The sequence below is a fragment of the Atractosteus spatula genome, chromosome 21 (assembly GCF_055471065.1).
Source record: "Atractosteus spatula isolate fAtrSpa1 chromosome 21, fAtrSpa1.hap1, whole genome shotgun sequence".
NCBI lineage: Eukaryota > Metazoa > Chordata > Actinopteri > Semionotiformes > Lepisosteidae > Atractosteus > Atractosteus spatula.
This window is the reverse complement of record NC_142726.1, coordinates 3,290,939-3,318,381: the sequence shown is the minus strand read 5'-3', so window position 1 is coordinate 3,318,381 and position 27,443 is coordinate 3,290,939. Positions and strand designations below refer to the sequence as shown.

General features: G+C 38.1%; 1 protein-coding gene across 1 annotated transcript in view; it reads right to left on the bottom strand.

Annotated features, from left to right (window-relative positions):
• cdh13 (cadherin 13, H-cadherin (heart)) overlaps positions 1–27,443 on the bottom strand; it is a 413,334-nt gene that overhangs the window by 314,529 nt on the left and 71,362 nt on the right. The window contains exon 2 of the mRNA XM_088939282.1: positions 19,394–19,505. Coding sequence (XP_088795408.1) covers positions 19,394–19,505 — 112 coding nt within the window. The remainder of the gene's footprint in view (positions 1–19,393; positions 19,506–27,443) is intronic.

Below are 27,443 nucleotides of genomic sequence, written 5' to 3'. Positions count from 1 at the left end.
TGGGTTCAACTTTTCTATATCTTCTGAAAACATGCTTAGAAAAGACCAGGAGTATCATAAGTGTACTTGTAAACATACATACTATAAAAGTAAACATACTCTTTGTATTTAAAATTTAGTTTACTGTTAATATTAAGTAATTCCACAACAACCAGAGCCTTGTGTTAACATTTGCCTTTTTTTTAAGTCCTAAACCAACTGGCAGCTTTCACTGCACAAATATGTGAGCAGAGAGTATCTGGTGAAGGGCAACAGTCAAAGAGGTCTGTATTAGTGGCTACTGGCCAACTACTTTCTCTTTGGGACATGTTGAAAAAATGTGGGTGGGGTGACTGTACCAACTAATAATATTTGGATAATAAAAGTTAAACACCCAATATAGCCCAAACCCCTTGATGATAAACTTGTTAATAGGTTGCCATGGGAAATTCTATTTATAGCACCACAGCGATCCCAACAAAACATACTCTGGCTCCCTTGGAACCGACAGACCTTGCCTATAAAAGGTCTTGGTGTTCTCAAGTGACAAAAGCTCTTCCATTGCTGTTTAAAGTATCCAGACACAATAACCGCCATATTAACCACAACAGTCACTTTAACACGATGCATAATGAAGATCAAAAGATGTATGAAAAATACTTGCAAATACTATTATGTACACAAGGAATGCGTCTTGCTTAAACCATTACAAAGAGTTGCACCTTTACTTCGGAAGACGTGCTTTATAAGAAGGAATATGGAACAAGCTACCCAGTCATTTTGTTGAAGCCTATACCCTTAATTCAAGAAATGATTGGATGAAGTCCTTGGCTAACTTGGCTACTGAGATCTATAAGCTACTATCTACCAAACAGGATTGGTAGATTGGCCAAATGGCCTCCTTTTGTTCATAGCTGTTCTTCTGTTCACTCTCTCAAATTTGAGATGTGACCTACAATTACAGTACACAGCACATATTTCTTGGAGCTCAGTTATTTTACATCACATTTATGCTTAATTGGAAATAACTACTGAACACACTTGTTTTCCAGGAAATACCTCAGTTACGGCCCACAATCTGCAATACCTCTGATCACTGTTATTAGTCATCTTCTGACAACTTACAAGGTCATCCATTACTATAGGAAATTTGAAAAGGAAATGTGGACAGGGGACCACATGGCCGGTTTTCTTTCCTTTGGTTAAAACATATCAATTCCCAGTGATCTGTTTTGGAGGCAAATATGCATGTGGAGTTAGCTAATGCTTTTCCTGTAATTACCTTCATTCGTCAAGTATACGCTTGATTTATAGTCAATTAAAAATATCCTAAAAAGAGGCACTGTGCCGCTATGCAAAAGGAGAACGTGATTAATGTAACACAATTACAGCTATGAAAGTGGCGTGATCCGGATAGGAACTCTGTCACACTAGAAATGTCAAGAATTATTGCTTAATCCCCCCCCCTCCCCCTGTCTAACCTGCAACCCCTCCCTTGAATATCACACCAGTTACTAAATATAAAACCTACCACTGTAATTTAATAAATCTAACACTGGTATCTGGTCACTGGGTGGGTCTGTCTGCCAGTACACAGTATATTTCCAAGGTCCCAGTTGAGTGTGTTTCAATGCCCTACTGTACATTTCTACATTTCACTTCTGATTGTTGGATTAGATATTCCCCTAGAACACCAAGAAAAGAAGGATTTTAAAGACAGCGGAGCTTATTCCAGAATTGTGTAATTGGTAGGCTGCTGTTTTATACTGCATACTGTCTCTGCACCTGTGGTGGTAAAAAGAGAAGAGTGTCTTGGGCTATCCCAGGCTTGATCCTCAAACATAATCTAATGCATCTGCATTGTAATAACAAAGATATCCTCTTATCTCAATATATTCATAAGAAGGAGGCCCACCATGCCATTTCCAGAAAGCGTAATCCCGGACAAGGAGTTTAAATTTAATTCTCAATTTATTCTTATTTGCAGACAAGAGGAGATAGCAATGAAATTCATTTCTTAACATTTCAAGCCTAGAAACGGTGGAACTTCTTATCTGCTAAATCCAAATCAGTCGTACTCAACCCGTTATCTTTGTCGTAATGTGATCATGCTTATCCAAGTGGACATTTTTCGAGTGGCAATTGAAACTGTTTGCAATGTAACTGAACCCGAAACCCTGAAGGCAGGAGGTGTAAGCCTTCAGGAACAGAAATCTTGATGAACCACCATGTTTCAGTCATCTAAGCGCTGTTCGGTTATATTGGAATCAAATTGGTTTAAAATTGAAATGATGATAAAGTCTTACCAAACGCAGGGGCATATCATTCCACTAAGATAATGCATTTAATATGCAGTAGGCATTTTGAAAACGAAGAGAAATATAGCTGCAAATGATACATACTGGGAACATAACGTGAACTACGTCCAAATGAATGTTATGAGGTTAAGCATTGTGCAACCTTGGCTCTGGCTACAGCCTCACTACTTGGTATTCAAGCTCAGCAACGTCTTCAAATTGTGGTGGGAGTCCAGTGTCTTACAGCAGGGATTTAAAGTTTCCTTTTTTAGCGCTATACCCATTCAGTAACTCCTGCACACACTAATCCTCCAGCGGCTTGAATTTATACTCCACATTACTAGTTTAATACTTGAAGTCAGACCTCGGAAATGTCAATGAAAACAGTCATAGACAGAGGGAGAGAGGTAATAATTCTAATAAGAGACAAAAAGAGGGAGAAAGGGAAAGTGAGAAGCAGGCAAAGAGAAGTAATCTTTGGTAATTCACAAAGAGAATTAATGAGTTCTGAAGTCTGCTCAGACATTGAAAATGGTATAATGTAGGTGTTTCAGGTGTAATTTGTTTCTTTGTGCTTGTCTATTCTGCCATTTATAACCCTAATTCCATAGTAATTTTAACAGGACACATTTCAATACACAACTCCCTCTGGTTGTGTTACTTTTCAAAGGAACAATATAACAATGGAATATTCTAATGGTGGTTAATGCTTGTTTTTAGAGAAGCACATTTTGAATAGGCACTGCTGTTATTTAATTCTTTAGGTATTGACATTGTCAGGAGCTGCAAGATATGTTTGAGACTCATATTTTAACATTTCTTTAAAAGGGTAGACGGCTTGCTTTGATGTGTGTTTATTTTAATACCAGTTAACACCTAGAGGTACTGAAGGACCTGCTGAGTTAATGGCTACTCCATTGTGGCTGTGATTTGAGATGACAGTGCTACATTTGCCTTCAATTTTAATGCGGTTTTATATTTTGTTTGTTGAAGAAAAGACGCCCGAAAATAAGTCTCTTGCTATTGATTTATCTTTTAAATATTTTAAATTCATCCCCTTTGGAGGCTGGGATGTTTTTGGAGCTGTGCTTTATCGGGAAGATAAACTTCCATTTAATAATTTAACTAATTAAAATGTCCTTCCATGCTATGCGTTTCTAATGATGAAGGTCAGTGAATCCTGCAGGATTGCGAGGTATATTTGTGTGATGAAGGCCTTGCTAGTCAGCAACAATCTCACTCTAAACCAAAGGCCAAATCCACAGTCCCAGACTAAGCTACTATCCAGAGTACTGGGGTGGAATCCCAATTACAGCTGAGCAGATATTAAGGAGGAATAAAAAATTGGCATCCTACAATGCATTATATTTCCATAGCTCTCGTCATAATGGTATCATAGATGACTTTTCCAAGTTCAACAAATATATTTTCAAACATTTTCTCCATTTGTGTTGTTTCTCGCTCGTATATTGTACGCAGGATGACCATATCCTACCATCATGTCTGAGTCATGTTATGACAAACGTTCAGTGTTCCCTTACACAGAAATAAGCTCACACAAGCAATAAGGGGCAGATGAAAAAGAAAGTGTGGGACAAACAACAGTTCCAACCCACAGTTTTAAAGTTCCTCAAAGTTATCAGGCAGAACGAACAGCTGATCGCTGTTTCTAATGGGATTGGAAGAGAAACTGAAAGCACAATTCATTTTGCAAATTCATGACTTTAAAAAAAAAGTGACTTTAAAATATTCATAACTGAAAAGGGCATTTTCTTAAAATTTGATCTTTTTGTGCAGATGTTTTAGCCTCGCCATGTTCTGCTTTAGTTAACTCGCCAAAGTGCAAATCTCTCTTCAGGATTTGTCTTGGCAAATGTTTAATAATTGAGGTTTTAATTTCTTCCACTTTAAAGGGAAACTTAAAGGCATGTCCTGTCTTCAGCTGTCCCTGGAATTACAGATTGATATTGTTCCTGTTAAGTTGACAGACCTGACACTCAACTTGGCTCTGTAAATTAAGAAGTCAAATCCACTCATACTGGTCAAAATACTCATGTCCAAAAAGGTGTCAATCAACGATCTGCAGACAGAGTTTTGTACCAAAGGCACATACACATGCAATTTCATACAACTCAGTCTTCATCATCGTTATTCTCGTTTTGTAACCATGACAACAGATTTTATACATAGTCCTAGTATTTTTCCGTCTTATAAAGGGTGTTATGAATATAAAAAAGTGCATTAACTCATGTTAAATTGTTTGTTTCCATTCCATTTTTTGACTGGTTGCTTTTCTCAATGCTGTATGTTAAAACATTAAACTACCATTTTACGACAAAATAACAATTCAGATGCAGAATGAACATAAATGTCCATAAATACTGGTTAACAATAACAAAATGTCTACAGTGACTAAGACAACTGTTCATGAATGTTGTTGGTTCAATCTATTTACTCATTTTGTGAAGGAAATAACTTTGACAGGACTTTAAATGACAATGTTGTGCAAGATCATTTCATTTAGACATAAAACATTTCATTGGGTATATCAGAATCTTATACAAACATAATTATATTTGCTGTATATTTGAAAATAATTAAATTTTTGTATCATATAAAAATTAATCTATTTCCAAATAGACACAGCTGTCAACACAACATTTGCAGACACAACTTGCAGTGCACATTTGATATTTTGCAAAGTAATATTTACCAACTCTTCTCTGAACAACCCAGTTTCACTTAGACACAAAACATTTCAGATCCATATTATTTGATTACTCCTTGCCAATGTCCATGAATCACAACTGCTTAGAAAACTCATTTGTTATAATTTATTTTGAGGTCTTAGAATTGAATTTCTTACTCCACTTTAAGAAATTGTCAAGTTCTTTGCTATTTCCATCATTTTGTAGTTGTAGTCTTGTTCTCCATGTGTGAAATTTCACCTTGCGGAACAATTTGGAATTGGTTTGGTCTTTGACAGTGATTAACTAGGAGTAGAATTCATTTGCAATGTAATTATCTTTATGAGTTTTTTAGTGGATTATCATTTTTTTTTTCATTTTATTGAAGTACTGCAAAAGTATTGGAAATGCCTTCATACTGTAAGTATAATTTTAAATAAAACTAGAATCATTGTCTTTTGAGCGCAATCTGACAATTTCATCATAAAAAAAATTAAATTATTGTAAAAGCACAACTTTGGATATGTTTTGTCTTTAGTTTAATTTTCAGGACACGAAGTGAACATTTTTAGCTTGGGGCCAGAATAGATTCAGAATTGTAATTTAGATTTACAAGGGACAATCAAAATAAGTACAGTTATAAGTACATAAATAGTGAATCTGTTATTTTATATAGTACTTTAATCTCAAAGAGATTTATCTACACCTACAGTATTGCATCCATCACTGAAGTGCAACCCCCACTTGGGTGAAATGCAGGAGCCATTATGTACCAGCAGACCTACTACACAACCATTCAGGTAGAGAAGTTAGTAAATTAGGAATAGCTTTTCTAATTAAATTAAAAGATCCCTAGGAAGGTCAGATGTTTAAAAAGCCAATTTGAATTAGAATTTAGTCAAGATACTGCAGGAACAGTTTTACTCTTTCTAAGAAAATGTTATATCTATATCTAGTCAGTATCTATAGTAACTAAGTAGTCCGGACCTCGGTTTAACATTTCCTCCTAAGCAGAGAATCTCTACAAACACCACACTAGGGTTTTGGTATTGGAAATTCTGGTCCAGAGGAATGAGCACCACCTGCTGGTTTTCCCTGGAGATCACCCATCCCAGTGCTGAACAGGCTAAGTATTACTTAGCTTGTGAACTCTGACAGATCAGGCTACAAAGCAGAATCTTACACCAGAATACCGACACATACGAGTATGAGTAATCCTAACATATGAGTTCTTTTGAATTGACTGGATGTAATTTTCACCACTTACCAATCAAACAACCTTGCTACTCTTAATGATTCTCTCGTCTGTGTTCTAAAATAGACCCAGATCTAGCTAATTTTGTAAAATCAATATTTTCAAATTTTCTGAAAGATCATGCAAAGTTTACATTCTCAGTAAAAGGTGGGGTGCCAACAGGCAGAACATACTTGATTATGCTACTGTATGCAGCTACATCTATAAGCCTGATACTGTAGGTTTGGCCTAAGGCATCAGATTGAAGAGGCATCACTCATAGAAGACTGCACTTGCAGTTACAATGATTCCTAACCAGTGACTCAAATAGAGGGGCAGTCTTCAGTCTATTCCCAGACAAACATTATTCTTCATCAGAGCATGTGTTAACAGGAGTGAAAAGTCATTAAGGATGCTGTACGTTGTGCATTGTGTGATCGATTCCACAGCAAAAACTATCATTGTTATTAAACACCTTCCCACCAGCCCATCAACCTTAGGGATTTCAGGCTCTGAGGTATACCCTCTTCTAGCAGAAAAGGTCAGTAACTAAGTAACCAAAAACCTGACATAGACAAAATTCTACCCCTTCAGTCTACAGATTGTAAATTTAATTTCTGGAGGATAACCAGGAGCCCGCTGAGACCAACTGCTTTCTAAAGAGTATAAATACAAAACTCAGTTCCGTATATTCAACTGGAAAGACCATGGACTCTGAGAATTACAAAGGGCAGGTCTGTATGTGGTACATATTTGTAGCCTGATTCTGTCCTAGCATGCATCTGCATTGGACTATCTGGACCTGCCACACTGGTTGTGGACCATGTAAAAGCCTGGAGGAAAAATACAGCTTGGCACACATACAAATTCAAAGACTTTTTTTTATTATTTAAATGATTTTTGATGCTTTGAGTATAATCTTTCATGTCCTCTATTCAGAGACGCACCCTTAAATTTCACTTAGTTTTAGACTTAACAGACAAAGCATTTCTTTATTTTTCATCAGTTTTTCAAATGGAATGCAAATGATGGATTTACTTAATGCCTAATGCTTCGATGTGCTTGAACATATACAGTACTAAATGTAGTTACTGACCATCAAAAAATGACTTCACCCAGTGTGAGGAAGCAGGATTTTTATATTATACAATTATCAGACATGTTTTATTTACTCACTATGTGTTCAATTTGTAGATTAAATCATAACATTAAAAGACAATTGACAGTCGCAGGCAGGCCAGTATTGGATAATTGAGTGGTAACAAGTCATGCCACTTTTTAAAGCCCTGCTTTGGAAATCCAACACACAAGACCGATACCAGAAACTAAATTTTCACAGATCATGATCCCAATGAGATACACTCCTTTTACTCTGTTACAACCATACATTTTGATAACGGCCATCTGTTAAACAGTGTGGAAACTGAAATGTTAAAGCAGAGGAAGTCACGTGCAGTGTGGGAATGGGTTTATAATAAGCAAGCTTCTAGATCAATCTATCAATGACAGGAAAAATGTAAGCACAAACTGATTGTTAGCAGAAACATGATAGGGAATAGCAGAAGTGCTTGAGACTGTGACTGAATACTTGAAGTTCAATATCACAATACAGATTGATGTACTGTGAAGAATATCAAGGTTTCAGCAATATACTCAGAAATTTTCATGATGAAATTTCAGAGAACAAACATGCCCCAGCTCCTACCAATCACTCACTCTCACTAGGGAATATATATGGGACTTCAGAATTTCTTTCCCAGAATCTGTTGTTCAGACACCTCTCCACCAACCATATTGACCCTATATACTGTACAACAAGCCCTATGTATAATATAGTATCCCTAAGGCTCATTTAATAGGAGAGTTATGACTTCACCACCCACATGATCTGTTGCACCTAAACTGGAGACACTTAAAGTGCCTATATTGTCTTTATCTTGACTTACTTGTGTGGAAAGGCTGTGTGGAACGTTGGCTTTTTCTTACACATACTGTAGCTCAAATGTAATGAGAAAAGCACAGTTACTGATTGGAGGCAGAGTGAGTAAATCTCCATAAATGCTGTGTAAAGGCTTTCTTTAATCTTGCAACCAAATTGCTTGGGATCAACTGAGTTCTGAGCCTCCCCAGGGGAAACCTGCTCTTGATTCTCTGACACCCACACAGTTTTGCACCCTGTTAAACAGCCACCTTCAAATGACTGAAGCCACAGGGCATTCCCCTAGTTGGCTTTACCAGACATTATAACTGCATTACCATGCTCTACTTCAAAAGGCTGCTACCACTTTTATTTAAAAGAAAATCTAGCTGTCTTTCACCGGCTGCACAGGTTCCTGCTAATCCTCTACAGTACAGCTCCAATGAATGCCAGGTTGGAAACCTAGCTTAAAGCCACTGAAAAGAAAGAATTCCCAGCAGATATTACCAGATTGTTAATATGTTCACATTGCCTTGATCAGGGTGGTCTATGAGATGAGGTGGCGTTTTCTTCCACGTGGAGGGCTATCTAAAGACACAAGCGTCAGAGCATACTGTACAAAGCACTTACCATATGCTTTAGCTGCAAGACTCGCTCCTTCCCTCTCTTTAACATTTTAATTGAGTCCAGAAGTTAAATGACTCAACAACTGATGTTTCCTTTCATGAGCAAATGATGGCTTTGAATTCTTTAAAAGTCACAGACCTTCACCTTTTCTTGACTTTTTCTAGATGCATTTAATAAATACTTGGAGGGCATTAACAGCCTGACATTTCACTTCCACGTCTATTTTCTAGACACTTTCAGTACTTTAGTACTTTAAGGTACAATTCTGCTTTGAAAGGTGGCTTCAATTACCTTTTTTACAACATCCAAAAATCCTCCTTTTTCACAGGTGCCTTTTTAGATGCTGTACCGTTCCTAAAGAGTCTTAACTTTGTGATACCCACAAAGTTTGCAGTTTCAAAATATTAAGACAAGTACATTATCTTTAACTTTATCTTAAATGAATCTGTAAAGACAAAAGACAGCCTGTAGTCAATTAAACCCTATAGTAACCTACAGGCAAATTATTTTCTCACAGCCAAATATTAATTTGTTTAATCATTTGATAAATGTGAACAGTATTGGCCCTCACTCATTCTGCTTTTAAGATTTTTGGTGGTTTTCTTTAAAATTATCCTTGCAATGCTGCTAATTATGTCTGAAGTCAAAGTTTATTTCTACCAATATTAGACAGAGGTGGAATGTATAAAAATATGTCCAAAATTATAGTATTTAAATAAACATGAAAAATCTTCTTGACAGACTATTTTACTTTTCTAAATACAAATGTTTCCTTAGTTATTTCTTTCCATTTTATTTAGGTTCTCTCCAAGATTCCCTCCTGCACATCACCAAGATTAAATAGCGTATCACATCTAGCCTGGCTGTCACAAAAAAACAATGATCAACTCAACACACACACAGGTCCTCGTTTTGAAAGCTTTCAGTTGTTTTTACCTCCACTCATTTGCTATGTATCATTCTGAAATCAGGCTTTAAGAACTTACCTTAAAATATGTACAAATACACAGAAAATAAAATGTCATTTGCTGCAATAATGTTGGATGGATATGGGGCAGAGGGTTAAGGAAAGAAAATGTCACACCAGTTGTTGGTGTAAGGTTATTAGTTTGTTTTATTTATCCCAGATAACGAAACCTTTGAGACAAGCCGTTCATTTACAAAGGTATCCTGAGGCAATGGCAGCCCAATTTGCTTGAGATGGAGCAGTGGCTTTACGTTAGCAAATATAACTTTCAGCTCTCATAAATAGTGCCAGAAAATAAATGCAATTAAAAATGGACATGTCTGGTTGGGGAGAACCACAGCCTTATCTGAAATGTAACAAAAACTGACGAGGACAGACAGGTCTACCGGGTGACAGTTTTATAGGATTATGAAACACAGATTCCTATCTTTCTTGAATTTAATATCCCAGTGGGTCAAGCAGGCCCGCTGGAAACAATCAGTGGAAATGCTACAACATATTCTATTAAAACACTAGGCCACTGTTTACCATAGGAACAGAATGCATTTAAATAACATCTCGCACAAAGCTTCACTCCAGATAACAAGGGCAGGTGGTTCCTGTGGCCCTAGTGAAGAAAACAGAATTCTAGCAAGACTGTTCAGGATCTGAGTTTCATATAATATTCACTATATTAATAAAATCTATATTTAAAAAATGATAAAAATATTATATAATTATTTCTTTCTGCACTGAATGATGCCAGCAACTTTACAATACAAAGCATTTTTTCAAATAGTAATCATCGTCATAGTTAGGAGCTACATGTTTGTAATAATGGGTGACTACCATACTTTAAGTACTTTTAAGCTCTAAGGATACCTAAGCAGTACACTGTATGTCAATATATTTAGATGAGGTAATTACAGTAAAAAATGAATTAAGGAGGAACTGTAGGGAGGTCAAATTCCACAAACCCACAGTGGAATTCAGGTTCCACCAGGATGAAACCCCTGCTCTTTAAAAAGTGACATAGGGCTTTTAACAAAATAGCAGTCAGGACCACCTTTCAATGACTCCTAAAGCACAGTGTCCACATGTGGGGCCATGGCTTGGAAATTCTAGTCTAAAGAGATGACTACCACCAGCACTGCTGCCAGAAGCAGCCTGGTTTTCTTGAGAGGACTCCCATCCCAGTGATGGGTGACCAGTGGTCTTGGGATGTTAACACGGTTGTAAAGTTTGGATTGAGTTGGAGGTGTAAACAGGATAATGCTAATATGCACCCCAAGAAAGGACAGGTCCCCACATAATATAAAATATAATGCAGGTATTGACAAAATAAAAGACTGCAATTACTATTTCTATCCCCCAGGTTTGCTTTTGACATAGAATTTTTTATACTGTATAGCACTTGGCCACAACACCATACATGTTACATACTGCCTCTTGAAAATGCGCAGAAGCTACTCAGATTAAAGTTTCAACCTGGAAACTTTCAGCAAGCCACTTTTCATAAAGAACATTAAAATACCTTAAAATTGTAAACGAGAACTTTAGTTTGTAATCATGTGTTTCATTAAGATTGTATAGCCAACTGCTAAACATCTGAAGCTTTTGTCTGGCAGTTTCCAGCAGGTATGAAATTCAATCAATACAAAGATGTACAAGAATAAGAAACTTTCAGTGACAAGGGCTAAGACACTCTTTGTTTGTTCTTTATTAACATCATTCTGCAAACGAAAATGACCACGGCATCTTCCTTAGGGATTTCAGTTGGCTTTAGATGACAGAAAATTGAGCTGTTCAGGCATGCATGAGCTGTGAGGGCATATACTGTATAAACACTGCAGGATATAAAAATAGAAGAGAACATTGATCATTTGCATTCATATCGTTTAGATTTTGATTTTCTCTATCAATTATTCATTTAATTTTCATATTGCCCAATTGCAAATAAAAAGCCTTCAGACTTACATTTGCATACTTTAAATAGTGCAAAAAAAAACAGGCTTCTGATTGATGTCATTTTCTAACAATATCAGGCTCATAATTGTCAAACCTGGTCGTTTTATCAGCAAAACAGCTTCGTCTCTTTCTCCTTCATGTCACAATTCTCTCTCTTTTAGTTGTTGTTATACCCAAGAGTGTAAATTAAAACACTTGCATCATTTTAAGTGTCATCTGCAAAGTTTCAGATTTCTCACCCCTGTTATTTCGCACATGACACAATGGCATGCTTTGACTCAGTCCCAGCCCCGTGTGTTTTCATTTATTTATACACAGCTGGTCTAACTTATATTACGGATCAAGAGCCCCATTTTCAAAGCCGAAAATGAAGCGTGTTTGTCCAGGTGCACGCTCAGTCTGAGGGGGAGTTGCAGCTGTGTCCCATTTTCAGAATCATTTGTGGAAGGGAAAGAATTGCCTGTTCAAGTCACAGGGTTTTGTCTCCATGCCTTGGACATATCGGGGCATTCTCTGCTTGCTTTTACCCACCTCCCAGTTTTCATTCTGGAGCACAGTTGCATACTAATTATTTGCATCTCATAACCGTTGTTCTGTTTCAAGGAGTTTAAATTGTTTCATATTCACACATCTACCTTTGTTAATGGACTCCCACCTTCAAATAATATATGGAAAGCACTTGTCTTGCAACAATAAATTTCATATTGTAATAATTCCATTAGGGCCCCAAATGATAAATATTAGTTCTATTGCCTTTATATATGAAAGTAGTAATTCATTTTCTGGTTATTGTTAAGAATTGGGTTAATTGAACAAAATTGTTACAGTATATGTAATATATTTTTATAACTGGCTACAGCATGGGTCAATGTAACTCACATCAACTGCTGGAGCTATTTAGAAGTGTGTCAAAATCCAAGTTTCACAGTTGCGAATGGTGGAATAAGGGGGTCAGTTTTCTGACAACAGAGTATATTTGACCTGAGCTGCTGAGATGTTGCTTGGCCAATCAGATGCACAGATCGGCAGAGATACCAGCCTGATAAACACGCTATGGCGAAGCCTGTTTAGAGTTGAAGGATGATTTATGAATCCTACTGCTTAAAGCTGTGCTATAGCCAAGCTCTTTAGAAAAAAAAACTGCCTTCATGAAATATCATCAATATTATTATTTGTTTAACATCGGCATGCTTGACACGAGACACACTATGTGAAGAATAATTTTCCCTTTATAAAAAAAGTAAGAATTGCCTATTTATTTTTGTTATAGACCTGCCTAATGCCTGATTTGTTTTTTTGACGTCTCAGCTCTCAGCTATGAATGCCGTGACCACCCACGAAGGAGAATGAAGTAAGGGACGCAAACTCCTCCCACCTACCCCGCTTCAAGCCACTTGTCTTTTAAGACGCCGCAGGCAACACCGTCCCCACCAGCTGGAGGAGAGGAGCGATCTTCAGCACCAGCACCACGAGCCTACAAGCACCTGTGAGGCCCCAGGAGTCACAGTGTCACTGCGGCCAGAGAGAACCCTAGTCGACTTAACCCCAATCCTGGCTACAGGTGACTATAGCGGCATGACCCAGGCGCCAGTCCGACAATTTCGGACACCTTCACTTTGCTGGTTTCTGGCTGCTTGAGGATTTTATTTCTTTGTCACACTTGCTTTCTTTTTTTTTAATTCAAGTAGGTAGCTGCACTGTCAGGCGTAGGCTGCAAAAGGAACAGGTGAAGGTTTATTCCATGCCGAAAGGAAAAGAAACGCAACTGTGGAGCAGGCTGTGGAACCTTCTTCGTTCTTCATCGTTTTTTTCTTTCCTTTTTTTAGGGCAACCTGATGGTGCTATTGAGTCTCCATGCTGAACCGTCAGTGGGCCCATGTGTGCTTATTGACCTCATTTCCTGTGCAGGACCACAGTCTTGCGGATATCCACATCCAAATTGAAAACTGCACTTTTAGGAGTAGTGTCATGGCATGCACAGCATGCACTGCATTGCTTCTAAATATAAATTACTACCAGCACTGTACGAAAACAGTCTCGAAGTCTGAAGGCTGAATTCTAAGAACCCAGTTCACATCCAGTTGAGCTGGAAAATTACTTTGGAAATCATACATGACACCATAAAAGAGGGCAGATGTCCATCAGTAAACAGCAGGTGGTAAGTATGTGGTGTCTCGTGTGTATTTTACTGTTCCAAATAAAAAGCCCCGTTCTGCTAACCAGAATTGCTTCTGATTTCACCACTGTTCTTGACCTGTTGAAAACAATAACTGACAAAAAGAAAGAAAAAACTGTCAAAAAGCACATTCATTCAGAAACAGCCCTGAGTACAGTGTGGTTCAAAGTCACAAGAGGGATCCACTTTGGGCTTTTGCTGACAACGTATATAGGGTAATAGCATCTCACTGCCATTGAAGAGCTGTTAAATTGAGCAGAACAAAACTCAGTCGCTGTGTCAAGACTGTTGGCCTTTAAAAGAGGGAAAAAAACTCCTACAGTGATACAAACCCAAACAAAAAGAATATTTATGCTATAGCAGTTTGATCATTCCCAGTGTACAAAATCATAAAGAATTGATCCTGTATTAAAATGCAAGACTCCCCTGAGTCAACAGTTTGGGGATAAACAGGTTAAATTAAGAAGGAAAGGGTGACTTTGACTAGGACATTACAAGCACTGCTGTAGTACTTTTACCAGTAGATATGAGACGTCGGATAGCAAGTGAGGAGGGAAAATGAAAAAGGAGGCTAATATATAGATCTTCTACTCTAAAGTGCTTTGAGAAGCCACCTTTAAAGGCGCATGTAAAATAAAGTTTATTTTGTAAAAACTTTTTGGTGATGGTAGATATATCACTGAGCATTTTGTATACAATTTGTGAAGTTAGTGGGTTAAAAGAAAAGGTATTTACATTAAATGAATGTTAGTTACCACTGTACTGTATTGGACCTTTATGGAATTAATCTATATTGGTACACAGATTTTCATTAAGTGGTTTGTTACTTGTGTCCTTCCTGTATTTCTTTTTTTTTAACTTTAAAAGTAAAGCACTCTTTTTCTGGCAATCAACAAATTTTTATGTGCCTGTATACATTTTAAGGGATGTCTATCAGCATCAAAACCATTTAATTTAATCACAGTTACCTTTGAGGACAGTGCCAATAAAAAATAACTTATTTATCTCTTAAGATCGACACTGTATGTCCATAACCTCACCAGTTGAGTTTAACACTGCTCTTAGTTTCTTGAAATTTACATATTTTAGTTTCAAGCAATGCAACCTGATCCTCATAACAAATAGCATTTAAAAAGGAAATTGCTTTTGAGACACTGCATCATAGACTGTAGCTTTGAAGTAATTGGGTTTTCTTATTTAAAAAAATGTCTTTCATGTTTTTAAAATGTATTAATTCTTTTAAATTCCATCCTCGCCCATGGGAAATTATAAACCTAGCATGAGGTTTTATCCATCTCTCATTGTGCTACACGAAGTAATGTTTACAGAAAAAAACGAGATTACCAGAGTTACACAAATTACTTTGATTGTCAAATTCAGAAGGATGCATCGATTTGGAAAATAACCATTTGTGTTAAATGTTAAGAACATATACAATTTGTTTTTTAAATCAGGTTTTATTGCTAAAGACAATAAAATCTGTATTATTATAAATTGTGAATAAGGGATGTTTAACTGTTGTCAGCTACAATGCTGTTTACCTTCTAGGTTCTACAGTTCTTGTGTTTCCATTTGTTGCTGCTGGCAGGCTTGGGAGCAGCCTGTCGCCTACGTGCTCTCACTGGTAATAAAGGTACAAATAGGAGCAGCAACTGCCAACCTGGAGTGGCTTAAAAAGGTTGCCAATAGGAGCCTTCTTTATGTGACCGTTCACAGTTGAGAAAACATGTCTCAGGGCCAGCCTAATTTGCAAGTGTGGAAATGATTTCAGATGTGCACACATAAAACCCAGTTTAGAAACCCCAAGCTAGGCTATGAAATTGTAAGTGATAACACCAGTCCCCATTGAAAACAAGCACAGACTGGAAAACTAAAGCTGCTGCTTCCCCTGTTGCAGATCTGATTGTTTTATTACTTACAATTTATCATAATACTTCATCTGTGCCAGCATTAATCCTTGGTTGACTCATAAAACTAATAAAATCTAGTCTGGCACTGCCAAAATCGTGTATTACGTTTTATGCAATATACCTCAGGCTTGCTTTTCTTCCTTCCATTAAAGATTTGGTAGTCTGCGCCAGTCTCTCATTAAAGGGAAACAGCAGCACTGTTCCAGACCTCATAAGAAACCAAAAACCTGGGTATACAGAAGCTAACAACTACAAAAAAGGCATATAGAAATACAAAACACATTGCATCAGGGTTGACTGTGCACTGAAGTTTTAAATCATTACAGCCCTGTCCCTGTGCACGTGTGATATTCCTGAGTATTTCAGTCATTATAAATAGTTCTAAAAAAGGGATGTGAAAAGAATTATTTTTCACCTTTTAAATTAGGAAAATACAGGTGCATATAAACTATATGCATCACCAAAACCAACACATGTCTTTACATGCAATATTTACTGTATTTAATTCTATAAAAAGAGACACTTACTGTATACTTACATTTCTGTTAAACAGAGCTGAATTTTAATTCTGCCATTAGTATACCAGTGTGTGTATTTTGAATTATTTGACAAGGGTCACTGTAGAAATTGATAAAAGTATAGTTATGCTAATAAAGTTTATTTGCATTTAAAATATTTTGATATCTACAGCAGCCAGTAACAGAATTGAGGATACAGGGGATTTTTTTACGTAAGACAATCAGGTCTGGGTTTCCCTGGTCTCGGTGCTTTTTGTACAGTAGGTATGCAATGTTCAGCTCTGGCTGTTCACTCAGTTAAGCTCACTTACAGCTGTAAAATGACATCTTCTTTTATGAACTGCCATTTCTTGCAATATGCATATTTCAAGTACTCGCCTGCATGTGTCATCATGTACTCGTCTGACAGTTATTAAAATACACAAAATTACTCACAACTACTATCTGATCTAATCCCATGTTTTTACAACGGACAAAAAATAGTGTATTTCTTTTTCCAGGCATAAAAAGACTTTCTGAAATTCTAAATTCAAGTATTCTGAAATGAATGGCCTGCAAGAAATGAAGACAGGAAAATCATACAGTAGCTTATGTCTCTCTCTCTCATCCTAGCGTTAATCCCACATCAGCAGGGTCCGCTTGTCAGCACACCAGTCTCCACTTGGTGGTTTGAACCAAATCTTTGAGCTGACGTTGCCATTAAATGGGACCGAGAAATACTCCAACTGGCGCGTCGCTCCGCCTGCCGTCAGAAGGGGGGGGGGGGGAGGAGAACAAAGTAATGAAGCCAATTCATAGAGGGGGATTATTAGGAGGCATGGGAAATTTGGCCAGGACGCCGGGGTAACACCCCTACTCTTTTCGAGAAACACCCACGGATTTTTAATGACCACAGAGAGTCAGGACCTCGGTTTTACGTCTCATCCGAAAGATGGCACTTGTTTACAGTATAATGTCCCCGTCACTATACTGGGGCATTAGGACCCACATAGACTGCAGGGTGAGCGCCCCCTGCTGGCCTCACTAACACCTCTTCCAGCAGCAACCTTAGTGTTTCCCAGGAGTCTCCCATCCAGGTACTGGCCAGGCTCACACCTGCTGAGTGTCGGTGGGTTGCCAGTTGTAAGTTGCAGCGTGACATGGCTGCTGGCTATACAGTAGCTTATGTAATTTCTTCATTTAAATGCCAATAATGCCTCTGTAACATTCCCGCTGTTACGCACACGCACAGGCTGCTTTGAGTCCTGTAAAATACAAGATTATTTCAATGTTGACCAGCAGAGCAGTGAGGAGCAGATGGGGAAATAACCATTTATGTTAAATATTAAGACCTTGTACAGCTGATAAGAGAATGTGACCCCCCGCTCAAAACATTTAAGGACATTTTTTTAAGGAAAAAATGCCAGCACTGGCTCTACTTCAAATAATTAAGCATGGAAGATACCAACAATGACTGTGGGCTCCAGTTAATGGATACAGGCAAAGCACAACATTGAGCCCTAGTTGACTAATTCTTTCAAAATACAGACTGTCACTGTGACACCATTGTATGGTGGGGGACGAAAGACATCTCGAAACATAATAGATGTAAATAAAACGTAATTCATAGAGGATTTACAAAAAGTTTACTCTACTTTAATAAGTGTTAAGGATTTTTAAATATAAACATTCATTTTGCTTCAGAACGTTTCTGACATTTCTAAACACAGTTTGGCTCTTCCCTACTTATACAAACATCAATTCTTTGAGTATTTAAGTCATGCTTTTTTCGAATCCTCAGAAGCAACATGACCTAATAAATTTAATTATGCAGGACAATCCCTCTAATATTCTTTATTTTTTATATATGACTGAAATGGTGTTCATATCACTATGTCTTTCCTATACCAGTCAGATATATTTTTCAATTGTGCCAACAATTTTCATTGCAAGTCTTGGCACCACGTCATATAGTTAGAGGTGTTACTGCATGAATTATATGAAACAATGGTTGTGTAAGCCTACTGACAGTGCATGAAGAATATTTTTAGCATTTCTGGTATACCACATCTACTGTACGATATGGTAAGTAAATCTCTCTTTTTTTAATTATCTTTTGATTTAAGTGCACCTGTGCCTCCCCAAACACCAGAACAGGAAAGATGGCTGCAGTCTATAGCAGAATGCCAAAGGTGCCCACGCAAGAATCATTCTTCACCTGCAGGTATTCGACGAAGCCAGCTGATATTTGTTTCGCCTTGATGGATTGAAAACATCAGGGGAATGAGGGAACAATCTGCTGTGATTATGCTCCTTGTGCCTGGACGTTTCCTGGGACTGCTGTTTTGAGAACAGGGGGACAAGGCCCTTGACAAAAACTTTTTTAAAGCATCTCGTTAATGGCAACCCTGAAAGGATTACCGCATGCTGACGGTTTCTCCAGCTGTCCCATACCATCAGCTTCTGCAGTTACTGTAGGTATCTAGTAGCCCAGGACTTTCAAGATGTCTTCGTGTTCTGGGGAGAATCGCTTCATTTCCTAATAAAGTTGTGTCGTTTATTCTCGTCACAATGTCATCAAGTCCCGTTAAATGTCAGGTCTGACTTTCAAATTTTGCAAGTAAAAAAAAAAAAGGACAATTGTATGGAGCAAATAATCAGTTTAATTCTGCTTCCCAGAGAAGAGAAAAGGAGCCTATCTGGGTGCACCATCTGGAAATTCAGCTGGAAGCATTTTTCAATCAAAAGACGCTAACAACGAAGAGGTTTTTCTTTCAAGGGTTTTAATGCATCATTTCGGATCCTTTTGTAAAAAAAACGACTGTTAAGATGAATCATGTGTAAACCACAAGAACATTTTATGACTGTCTTACACTGTTTTTTACTTTTTTTTGTATTTAATAGACAGACTCCAGAATCATGTAGACAAGAGACACACACGCACGCACACACACCTCTCAACCACTGTGACTGGGGAAAAAAGCAACGACAGTACATACTGTAAATGCTAGGTAGGCATATGGATACTGAACTTTTCATACAATTTAACAGGTTCAAAATCAGAAAATAAAAAATCAAATTAAATTTAGGAGTTCTAATTAAGCCCTGTCAAGTGATGCATCTACCTAAACATTATGAAGAAACAGCATTTTACCTTTCAGAAGGGCCTCTTCTTTTCTAAAGCCTACACCATACTCCAATTCGTAGTTTTTTTCCTGGAAGCCAGGTACACATTCCACTTCTTCTTCCGATGCAACTAGGATAACCTGGGAGGGCAGCGAACAGAATAAAATTAAAAAAGGTTTAAGGTCATTTGCATTTTTAGCATAGGTTAATGCATGACTTTCACATAAACAAAACACTCGTGCAACATTTTATAAATGATAACATTCACTGAAAGGGAAGTAATTACAACAATGGCACTTTCCAGGTTATATTTTAAACACATTACTGTACATTTCAAAGTTATTAAAACCTAACAAATGAGTATTTTAACCAATAGCACTTGTTATACGTCTCTCAGTATATAGTATAACTTACTCTACTCAATATTCACAGCTGCACATTTTTTCTAGATTAGAAATAGTCTTTCCACTGTTTTTCCTCAAATTAAACAAAATAAATTAGTTTCCCAGGTTGTTCATTCAACTAAGGCACTCCTCTGAGAAATAAACCTATAGCCCAGGACTCCCTACTCAAAGAGTGTGATCACAGTGTGCTCTGCTTGCTGAGGTAAGAGTCTCTGTGACCTGTGACAGTGTGGACAGGCAGCAGTGTGGTGCAGGGGTCACTATTTTGCACTTGTAACTAGGAGGTTGTGGGTTCAAACCCCAGGTGAGAAACTGCCGTTGTACCCTTGAGCAAGGAACTTTCCCTGGATTGCCCCAGTAAAAGACCCAGCTGTACACGTGAGTGCAAATGTAAATCACTCTGGATCAAAGAGTCAGCCAAATAAATGACGTATTAAGAGTCATATCACGTCTCCAGACAATGCTAACTATAAGGATACTGCAATGCTCACAGTTCAAATAAGAAATAAGTGATCCCAGGGTTCATGCTTTGAAGTGGATCTGCCCTCCAATGGTATGAGTTATGTCATTGCAAACCCAAGACCTCCCAATTCCAATTCAAGGAGGCACAGAAAACCATTGCTGATTCCAAATTTACAAGAAACAAATATCAATCCGTTAACTGGTGTGGTATTTAGATGCTGCGATGGACCCTCGGCTTGACAAGACTAGACCATGTCATGAATGAAGGGGTGCGAAAAACACTCAGAGTCGCCCCAGTCACTGAGAAAATGAGGGAATCGCGCCTGCGATGGTATGGACACGTGCTCCGCAGCAATGATGCATCAATGGCAAAGACCGCCCTCGAATTGAATGTGGAAGGCCGCCGGCCCCGTGGACGACCATTTACGCGCTGGCTGGATCGGCTGAAAGACGACATGCGCCTCGCAAAAGTCACCCGCCGAGACGCCGCAGACCGTACGAAGTGGAAAAATCGGTGCAAACAAGCAGACCCCACGTAAGTGGGAAAATGCGAAGAAGAAGAAGAACTGGTATGGTATTTAATATACATGACTGAAATTGTCTGTGGATATTTAATTAGCATAAGCAAAAAATGCTACTGTGAATTTGAAAATGAACAACTGCACATTTGTATTCTTATTCTACATTATTAGGTTCCCACAGAACTGAAAAATATTGCACAATTAATGTTTTTAGAATTCAAAAAAGGCTGCACCATGAAATTACTAGTTCTGGGCTTTCATCAAAATATACTATAATTTTGCTAAACATTTTAATGACACATTTTAGTTGTCTTGCTTTTATCAAATTTCCGCATTTTAGATGCCTTGTGCATTTTTTCTACTCATGTCCTGTGAAGCCTTTTGTCTGTTGCATGGGATCTGTAAATGTTGAAACGTCTCAAAAGAAATAGGCAGAATTCTAAGCACCATCAGCGAATGAAAAGAAATGTCAGCAAGCATCAATCAAGAAACTCAGAAATAGGTAAGAATAAAAATATCCCAGCCTAAATACCATTTTCCTCATGACAATCTAAAGCAAATTAGTAAAAAAAGGGCATTGCTTTTCCAAATGCCTTTTGGAAGTTGCTGTAGCTCTTTGAAGTAGAGCTGATTTACAATGTGCACTGCAAAGTACTTGAGATCAATTATACTAATTTTTCAGTCTTGCATTTAGGCAGTGGAAAACACATCTCCATAAAACATTAAGGTAATCTGTAATGTTTTAAAAGCTACGAGATCTGCCCTGCAATTACTTTCCATTAGCATATAAGCAAAAACCATTGTGCCCTTCAAATATAAAGGCAACATGACAAATCACAGACTAAAAACATTTTATCTCACCACACTTAACCCAAGCACCAGGTATTAAATTAGTGAACTAGTTAAGTTAGACTTCATCTTCCCCTTATCTTTACTGTTTCCTTGGTGTGGTATTCTTAGCAATACAATATTTTGGAAATCAATGAAAAGGTTCCTTTGAATATGACCCAAGGTCTCTATGCCTACCGCAGCAGAATTATATTTGGAGAATCGAAAGAAACGTACCACCTAGAATTGCAACACATTTCACTATCTTCAAGACAAGGACAGTGTGTAACATTATACTGAACAGAAATGACAGGTACGATAATTTTGCTAATTAAAACTGGCCATCAACAGGGGGTTAAGAGTGATCACCACAGTCTAGTAGGGCATGTGACTGCATAAGGAGAAATTCAAGCTGTTCATCTGTGACCCATGCTCTGTACTCCTGCCCATACCAACACACCTGGACTGGTTTGTTGTAGACAAAAATTATCATACGGTTCTGCAAAATCTTGATTCATTGTTAAAGAGGGTCCTCTGTTGGACAGCCCACTTGAGGTAACATAGTCCATCCTCCAGCTGAATGCTGGGGATAAAGATGTTGTCCTCTTGAGAAGTGGGGCATATCGGTTCTTTGCTCAGTTTTTCTTTCTTGCTCTTTCATGAAATCACCTCGGTGCCGGTGTCCAACCAACTCTGTCTCTAATAAAGGGGTTTAGCACTTACTGTATGTGACAGGCACGGCTACTCAGGTGCATCACTGCCTGGCACAAACGAGCAGTTGATCAAAATGACAAAATCTGCATAAGTGATGTTTTATATAGAGAGCGCATTAAGAGAATGGCCAGTTTTTTTATACTCAAAAGGAATTAATGGAAGAAAAAGGAGGGAGAAAACTGAAGCTTTGATCCATCAAGTGAGGTGTTTATATGGTACAAAGCAAAAACTCGGTGTGACCTAGGGGTAAAAGGAAAAGGGAAGAAATGAGTAATTGGTATGGAGGTTTAGACCAAACATAAAACACACCTGGGACCACAAGGGCTATTGTTGAGTGAACCCAAAGGGAACAGAACTACCAAGACTGAGGTCCTTCATTAATCCTTGAAACCAGCTCTATGTGGCTCACTAGGAGTTTCTAAGAACTAAAAACAGCTTTGCAAGACATAAGAGCTAAAACCACAGGTTAATGTGTAATGGAGTAAAAAGCCACAATTCTTGCACAGTTTGAGGTGCTCCAGAACATTTCCATTTCACATTTAGAAAATTGTAACTGTAAGAGAAGAAACACTTGGTACATGTACTGTAGCTGATACCAATAAATGGGATAAAACACTATTTGACTTACATTGACTCAACTCACTTTATTACAAAGCCAGCAGAAAAGTTTGAATTTGAAATTCACAGCTTCTAGCTGTGTACTGAATACCAAGTATTCTGTGGATGTGACATTTCAAATTACCGAAGGCTGTTACTCATTAATCATCAAAGGTGATCCAACAGTGGACACCAAACAGCATCACATTATCACATTTAAAAGCCATCTGATCAATCACTAGGAACATTTGCGCTAAACCCCTGTGATACTGCAATGCAAACCTGTCTATCCAGCAGGGACTGCTTTTTCTAGTCCCACAAAACGGAAAAGCAACTTCTTCACTAAACAAATCTTCAGTACTTTGGCTGCTTTGACAACACAGGCATGAAAAATCATGTACTATATTGCTTACATTTTACCCATTACAAATTGCAGTGCTTAAAAAAATTGAGCATGCTCACTTGTAGTGTCCAATATATTGATGCTGCCTTCACTTAAAATACAAGCTATGTATAATAACCTAAAGGTTCTCTTAATAAAATTCGTAACTTCTGACCCAAAGAAGAGGGGTGTTGCTCTGGCTTATCCAAAACCAACACATCCTACAGGAGATGTGACCTGTACATAGCCCCAACTCCCACTGCTATAAGTTCAGCAGATATTTGTCAATTGCAGTGCTAATATTGCTAGACCAATTTGTATTTAATATCATACCGTATCTCTTTAGTGGAAGTATCTGCTACTGTATATGCTATGCGTCCTCAAACAACAGAATGCACAACACAGCATATTGTCTCACAGGGTTCGCCCCACAGAGTGCGACTCAACATCAGGTGTACAAAGGTAAAGAATGCATGAACCAAATAATAAAAATCTTTAAAAATGACATGCTACCATGTCAGAGATTATGTTTTAAAATGCCATACTGCCTTCTGACCCCTCAAAATGATTGCTTCCAACATACTTTTCTTTTCCTACTTCCTCCTCCACTGGATTTTCTTTCTTTTTTCTCCATTAAGAAAATGCCACTTCTACAGTGCCATGACAAACTCCAGAAGCACTACTGGAGAAATGGTGGTAGACGCTCAGACATGGTCCATGTCTGGCGCTGTTGAAATTAAAGAGAAGGCAGGGAGCTCCCCCCCAGCCCAGCTGTAATGTGGTGTCTAGGTGCTCAGACGATTTCCAGGGCAGAAAACGGCAGCTGTGGACAATTTAAGACAGTGTGATGTGATGGCAGGATAAGTAGCACAGGGTCTTCGGTCAGTATGCAAGGAGATTGGCATGTGATTATAATGCCTCTTGTGTAAAGAGACTTTTTCACTTTCTATCAATTCACTGTGTTCTTTAACAGGGGCACCAGTAATTATAGCAGAAGTGCTATCAATTTATGTCGGCAGATGGACCATTCACTCGATTCAGCCAGTAGCTAATTTTGCATGGACAGTCCCAAGACAGATGTTGCAAGCAATTATATGGCATTCATACAGTAGCAGCTCCTGGAACTATATATTTTTTACCCTCTCCTGTCTTCTGTCCCCTACTGTATTTCTCCTCGTGCTCGCCGTCTCTGGTCATTTTTTTCTGCTTTTTTTGCATCTTCTGCTGCCTGTTGTTGGCCTCACATTGTACCCCAGTTGTGGGACCAGAGAGTTTAGAACAGTATCACCCCCGATCAGCCCTAAGCACTTCCTCAAGACACATCTGCTCAGACGTCACCTTCAAATCCTGTGATGCATCCTTGCACTTCATAAAATTGCTTCATCTTAGATTGTTTAATGTATAACATATTGTTTTTCACTGAATTCTAAACATTTTGTAACACCATTTTAAACTGTGCAACAGTAACGCCATGTAAATTCATTTTCACAGCTGAGTAAATGTTTTCAAAATAAGTCTCCTCAGATAAAGGCATCTCCTAAATAATAAGAAGACTCACCATCTCCACCTGGTACTGTAGCAGCACATTTCATTAAAAATGTAGATAAAACATGCTGCAGAATATGTAACAATATGCCACTGACTGATTTAGCTTTTACAAATGGAATCAATCCGTTTACCTTGCTTGCTAATCAGAAAATTCTTCCTCATAAGGAAGAGGATAAATATCAAAAGTTTTTTTTTATCAACTAGCCTTTTATAAAACAGTTTAAAAGCAAAGATAATAGTTGACTATAGGTTAATGCAAACATCACTGTCCCTTTTCTGCTTTGTCAGGAGGGAAATAATGGTTCCCAGGGAGTTTTATTTCCAGTATAGGAGAACAATCCTGCTGTTTTTTTAATCCGAGAGAGATCTGAAGCCAGAAATTTCTGTCTTCCCCGAGGAGACCTAGCTCTGTTCTTGTAGCACAAAAAGGAGGAATGATTAATTATTTTATTAGAATCCATTACAACAATTTTTCTGCTGCAATATCAAGTCATTAGTTTGCATACCACAGACATTATTAGTATGTAATGACTTGCACAGCATGATTTCCAAGATCAGAGCAGGACTCAGGAAGATTAGGCTAATGGAATATGTTCTATTCTGAGCCTCGGACATATGAAGATGAAGTTCTTTTCCCTCATTGAAACTGATAAATTGAATTTACCAAACAAAGTTATTCTCTTCAGTCTATCAAAAGATAATGCCTTCACAAGCACGTTGTGATAAAGAGGGGGCTGAGCCAGCTGTTTCTGACTTTTTCTGTCCTTGAGTACAGATCTTGGGCAAGGGATTGTTGATCTGAAAATACCAGGCCCATGTGTGCAACCCAGAGTTTTTATTGCCAAACCTAGCCTACTTTGTGGTCACCAGTTCAGTTTCCTTGCTTCAGCCATTGTGATGTACAATTATGCCTGCTGAATGCCTCTTCAGGGGTGGACTTTCTGCGTAAGTGTTGGTCCATTACTATGAAACACTTTCAGAAAAGCACTGCAGCAGAAAAAATGGCTATTCAAATTTAATCTCTTTGATGTTGTGATTATTCCCATCTAATAAAAACATACAAAAAGATTCTAAGAATGCACAAGCATGTAAATGTATGAGGGAAAATATTTGTACATCCTATCCATTAGTCTACTTGAACTCCTCCAATATGCCAGCAAAAAAAGAGACAAAAATACTTCTGACATCCCAAATATCATAAACAAATAACAATATTTATACACCCTTAAACCCAGCAAAACAGTTGCTTAGCAACACACAAGCCTTTAATAAATAAATTAATTTTTCCTGTAAATTAAATATATGATGAGTATGGAAAAACTAATTGTTTTTCCCTTTTTAACTCCGAGCAGATGCTTATCAATGCTTAAAACAAGAAGCTTAAGATAATGTTTCCTTCAGAGCTCTTTGCAACAGCAGCCTGAATCAGACAGCCTACACACATACAGCATAAGGGCCATTCATCTTGTATCTAACCTTTGTCCACATTGGAACACTGAAGCCCCAAGATGCTGTTAACTAATTAAGATGGTGCTTCTTTTCTCCAAGTACAGTGTTCTGTGGCCTAACCTACATAATTAATTGTTATTAATTAAATAAGGGAGGTTACTTTGGGCTCATATAAGAGCAAGGAATTGCAGCCATAGAGCTGACAGCTTTCAGATTAAAGGCACACACTGCAGCAGAATATGAAAGCTCGGTTTTCCTTTTCTTCTTTTCAAATAATGGAAGTACTTTCATTCTCCCATTAAGAGCTGTGCTTTAATGTGGCGCCTTCAGATGTAAAATCTTTTCTCCCCAAGCTGTAAAGAGGAAACTCACCCAGAAAACCATGCCGGCCTGCTTGATGATGAAAGAATGCAACTTGATCTTCAAATGTCTTAGTGAACAGGTCAGGCGGGATGTTGCTCAATTTTGCCAATGAACAAACTATTTGATCGTTGCTTACATTTCACTTACCCCTCCCAAAGAGTAACAGTTTTGAATGCGAACACCCAAAGTCATAAAAAAGCTCAGTTAAACTCAATGCATCACAAATATGCTTTGGAGTATTATCAATCAAAAAACATAATTCAAAGACAGCAGGATGAGCAACAGCTTCGCAAGGTAATTGAACAGTTTCATGGACCTGCCGTCCTGCCTAGTCCAGCATCTCCCTTTCTAAATTCTCCTGCGTTTGTACTCTATCCCCAACAATGGGGTACAGCTGCAAAGTGTGCAGGTTTCTAGTTTTCTGGGTGGGAATGGGACACTTAAACTTCAGTCATTAGACTGGAAAAGCTCCCCGCCCAGCTGTAGCCTCTTGCGCCTGTCAAGACTGCTGTGAGCCAGTCAAGTGCACCACAAGGTTCTCACATCAAGCACTTGCTTTAAGTGAATGGTAAAGTTGAGCCCCTGGAGTAATTTACCTCTCCTGATTCGTGGGTACAGAATGTGCTACAATATGACTCCTGGAATGCCAAATCTGCAGGCAGTAACAAAGATTTTTATTTTTGCAACTACATTTCTAAGGTTAAGCTTGGAAGGTGGTAGAGGGTCACTCGGATGAAACACCATGATCTCTATTAGGGAGAAAGCTTGTCTGGGAATATGCTATTCAGAGGCTCCTTACCCTGATCCTGG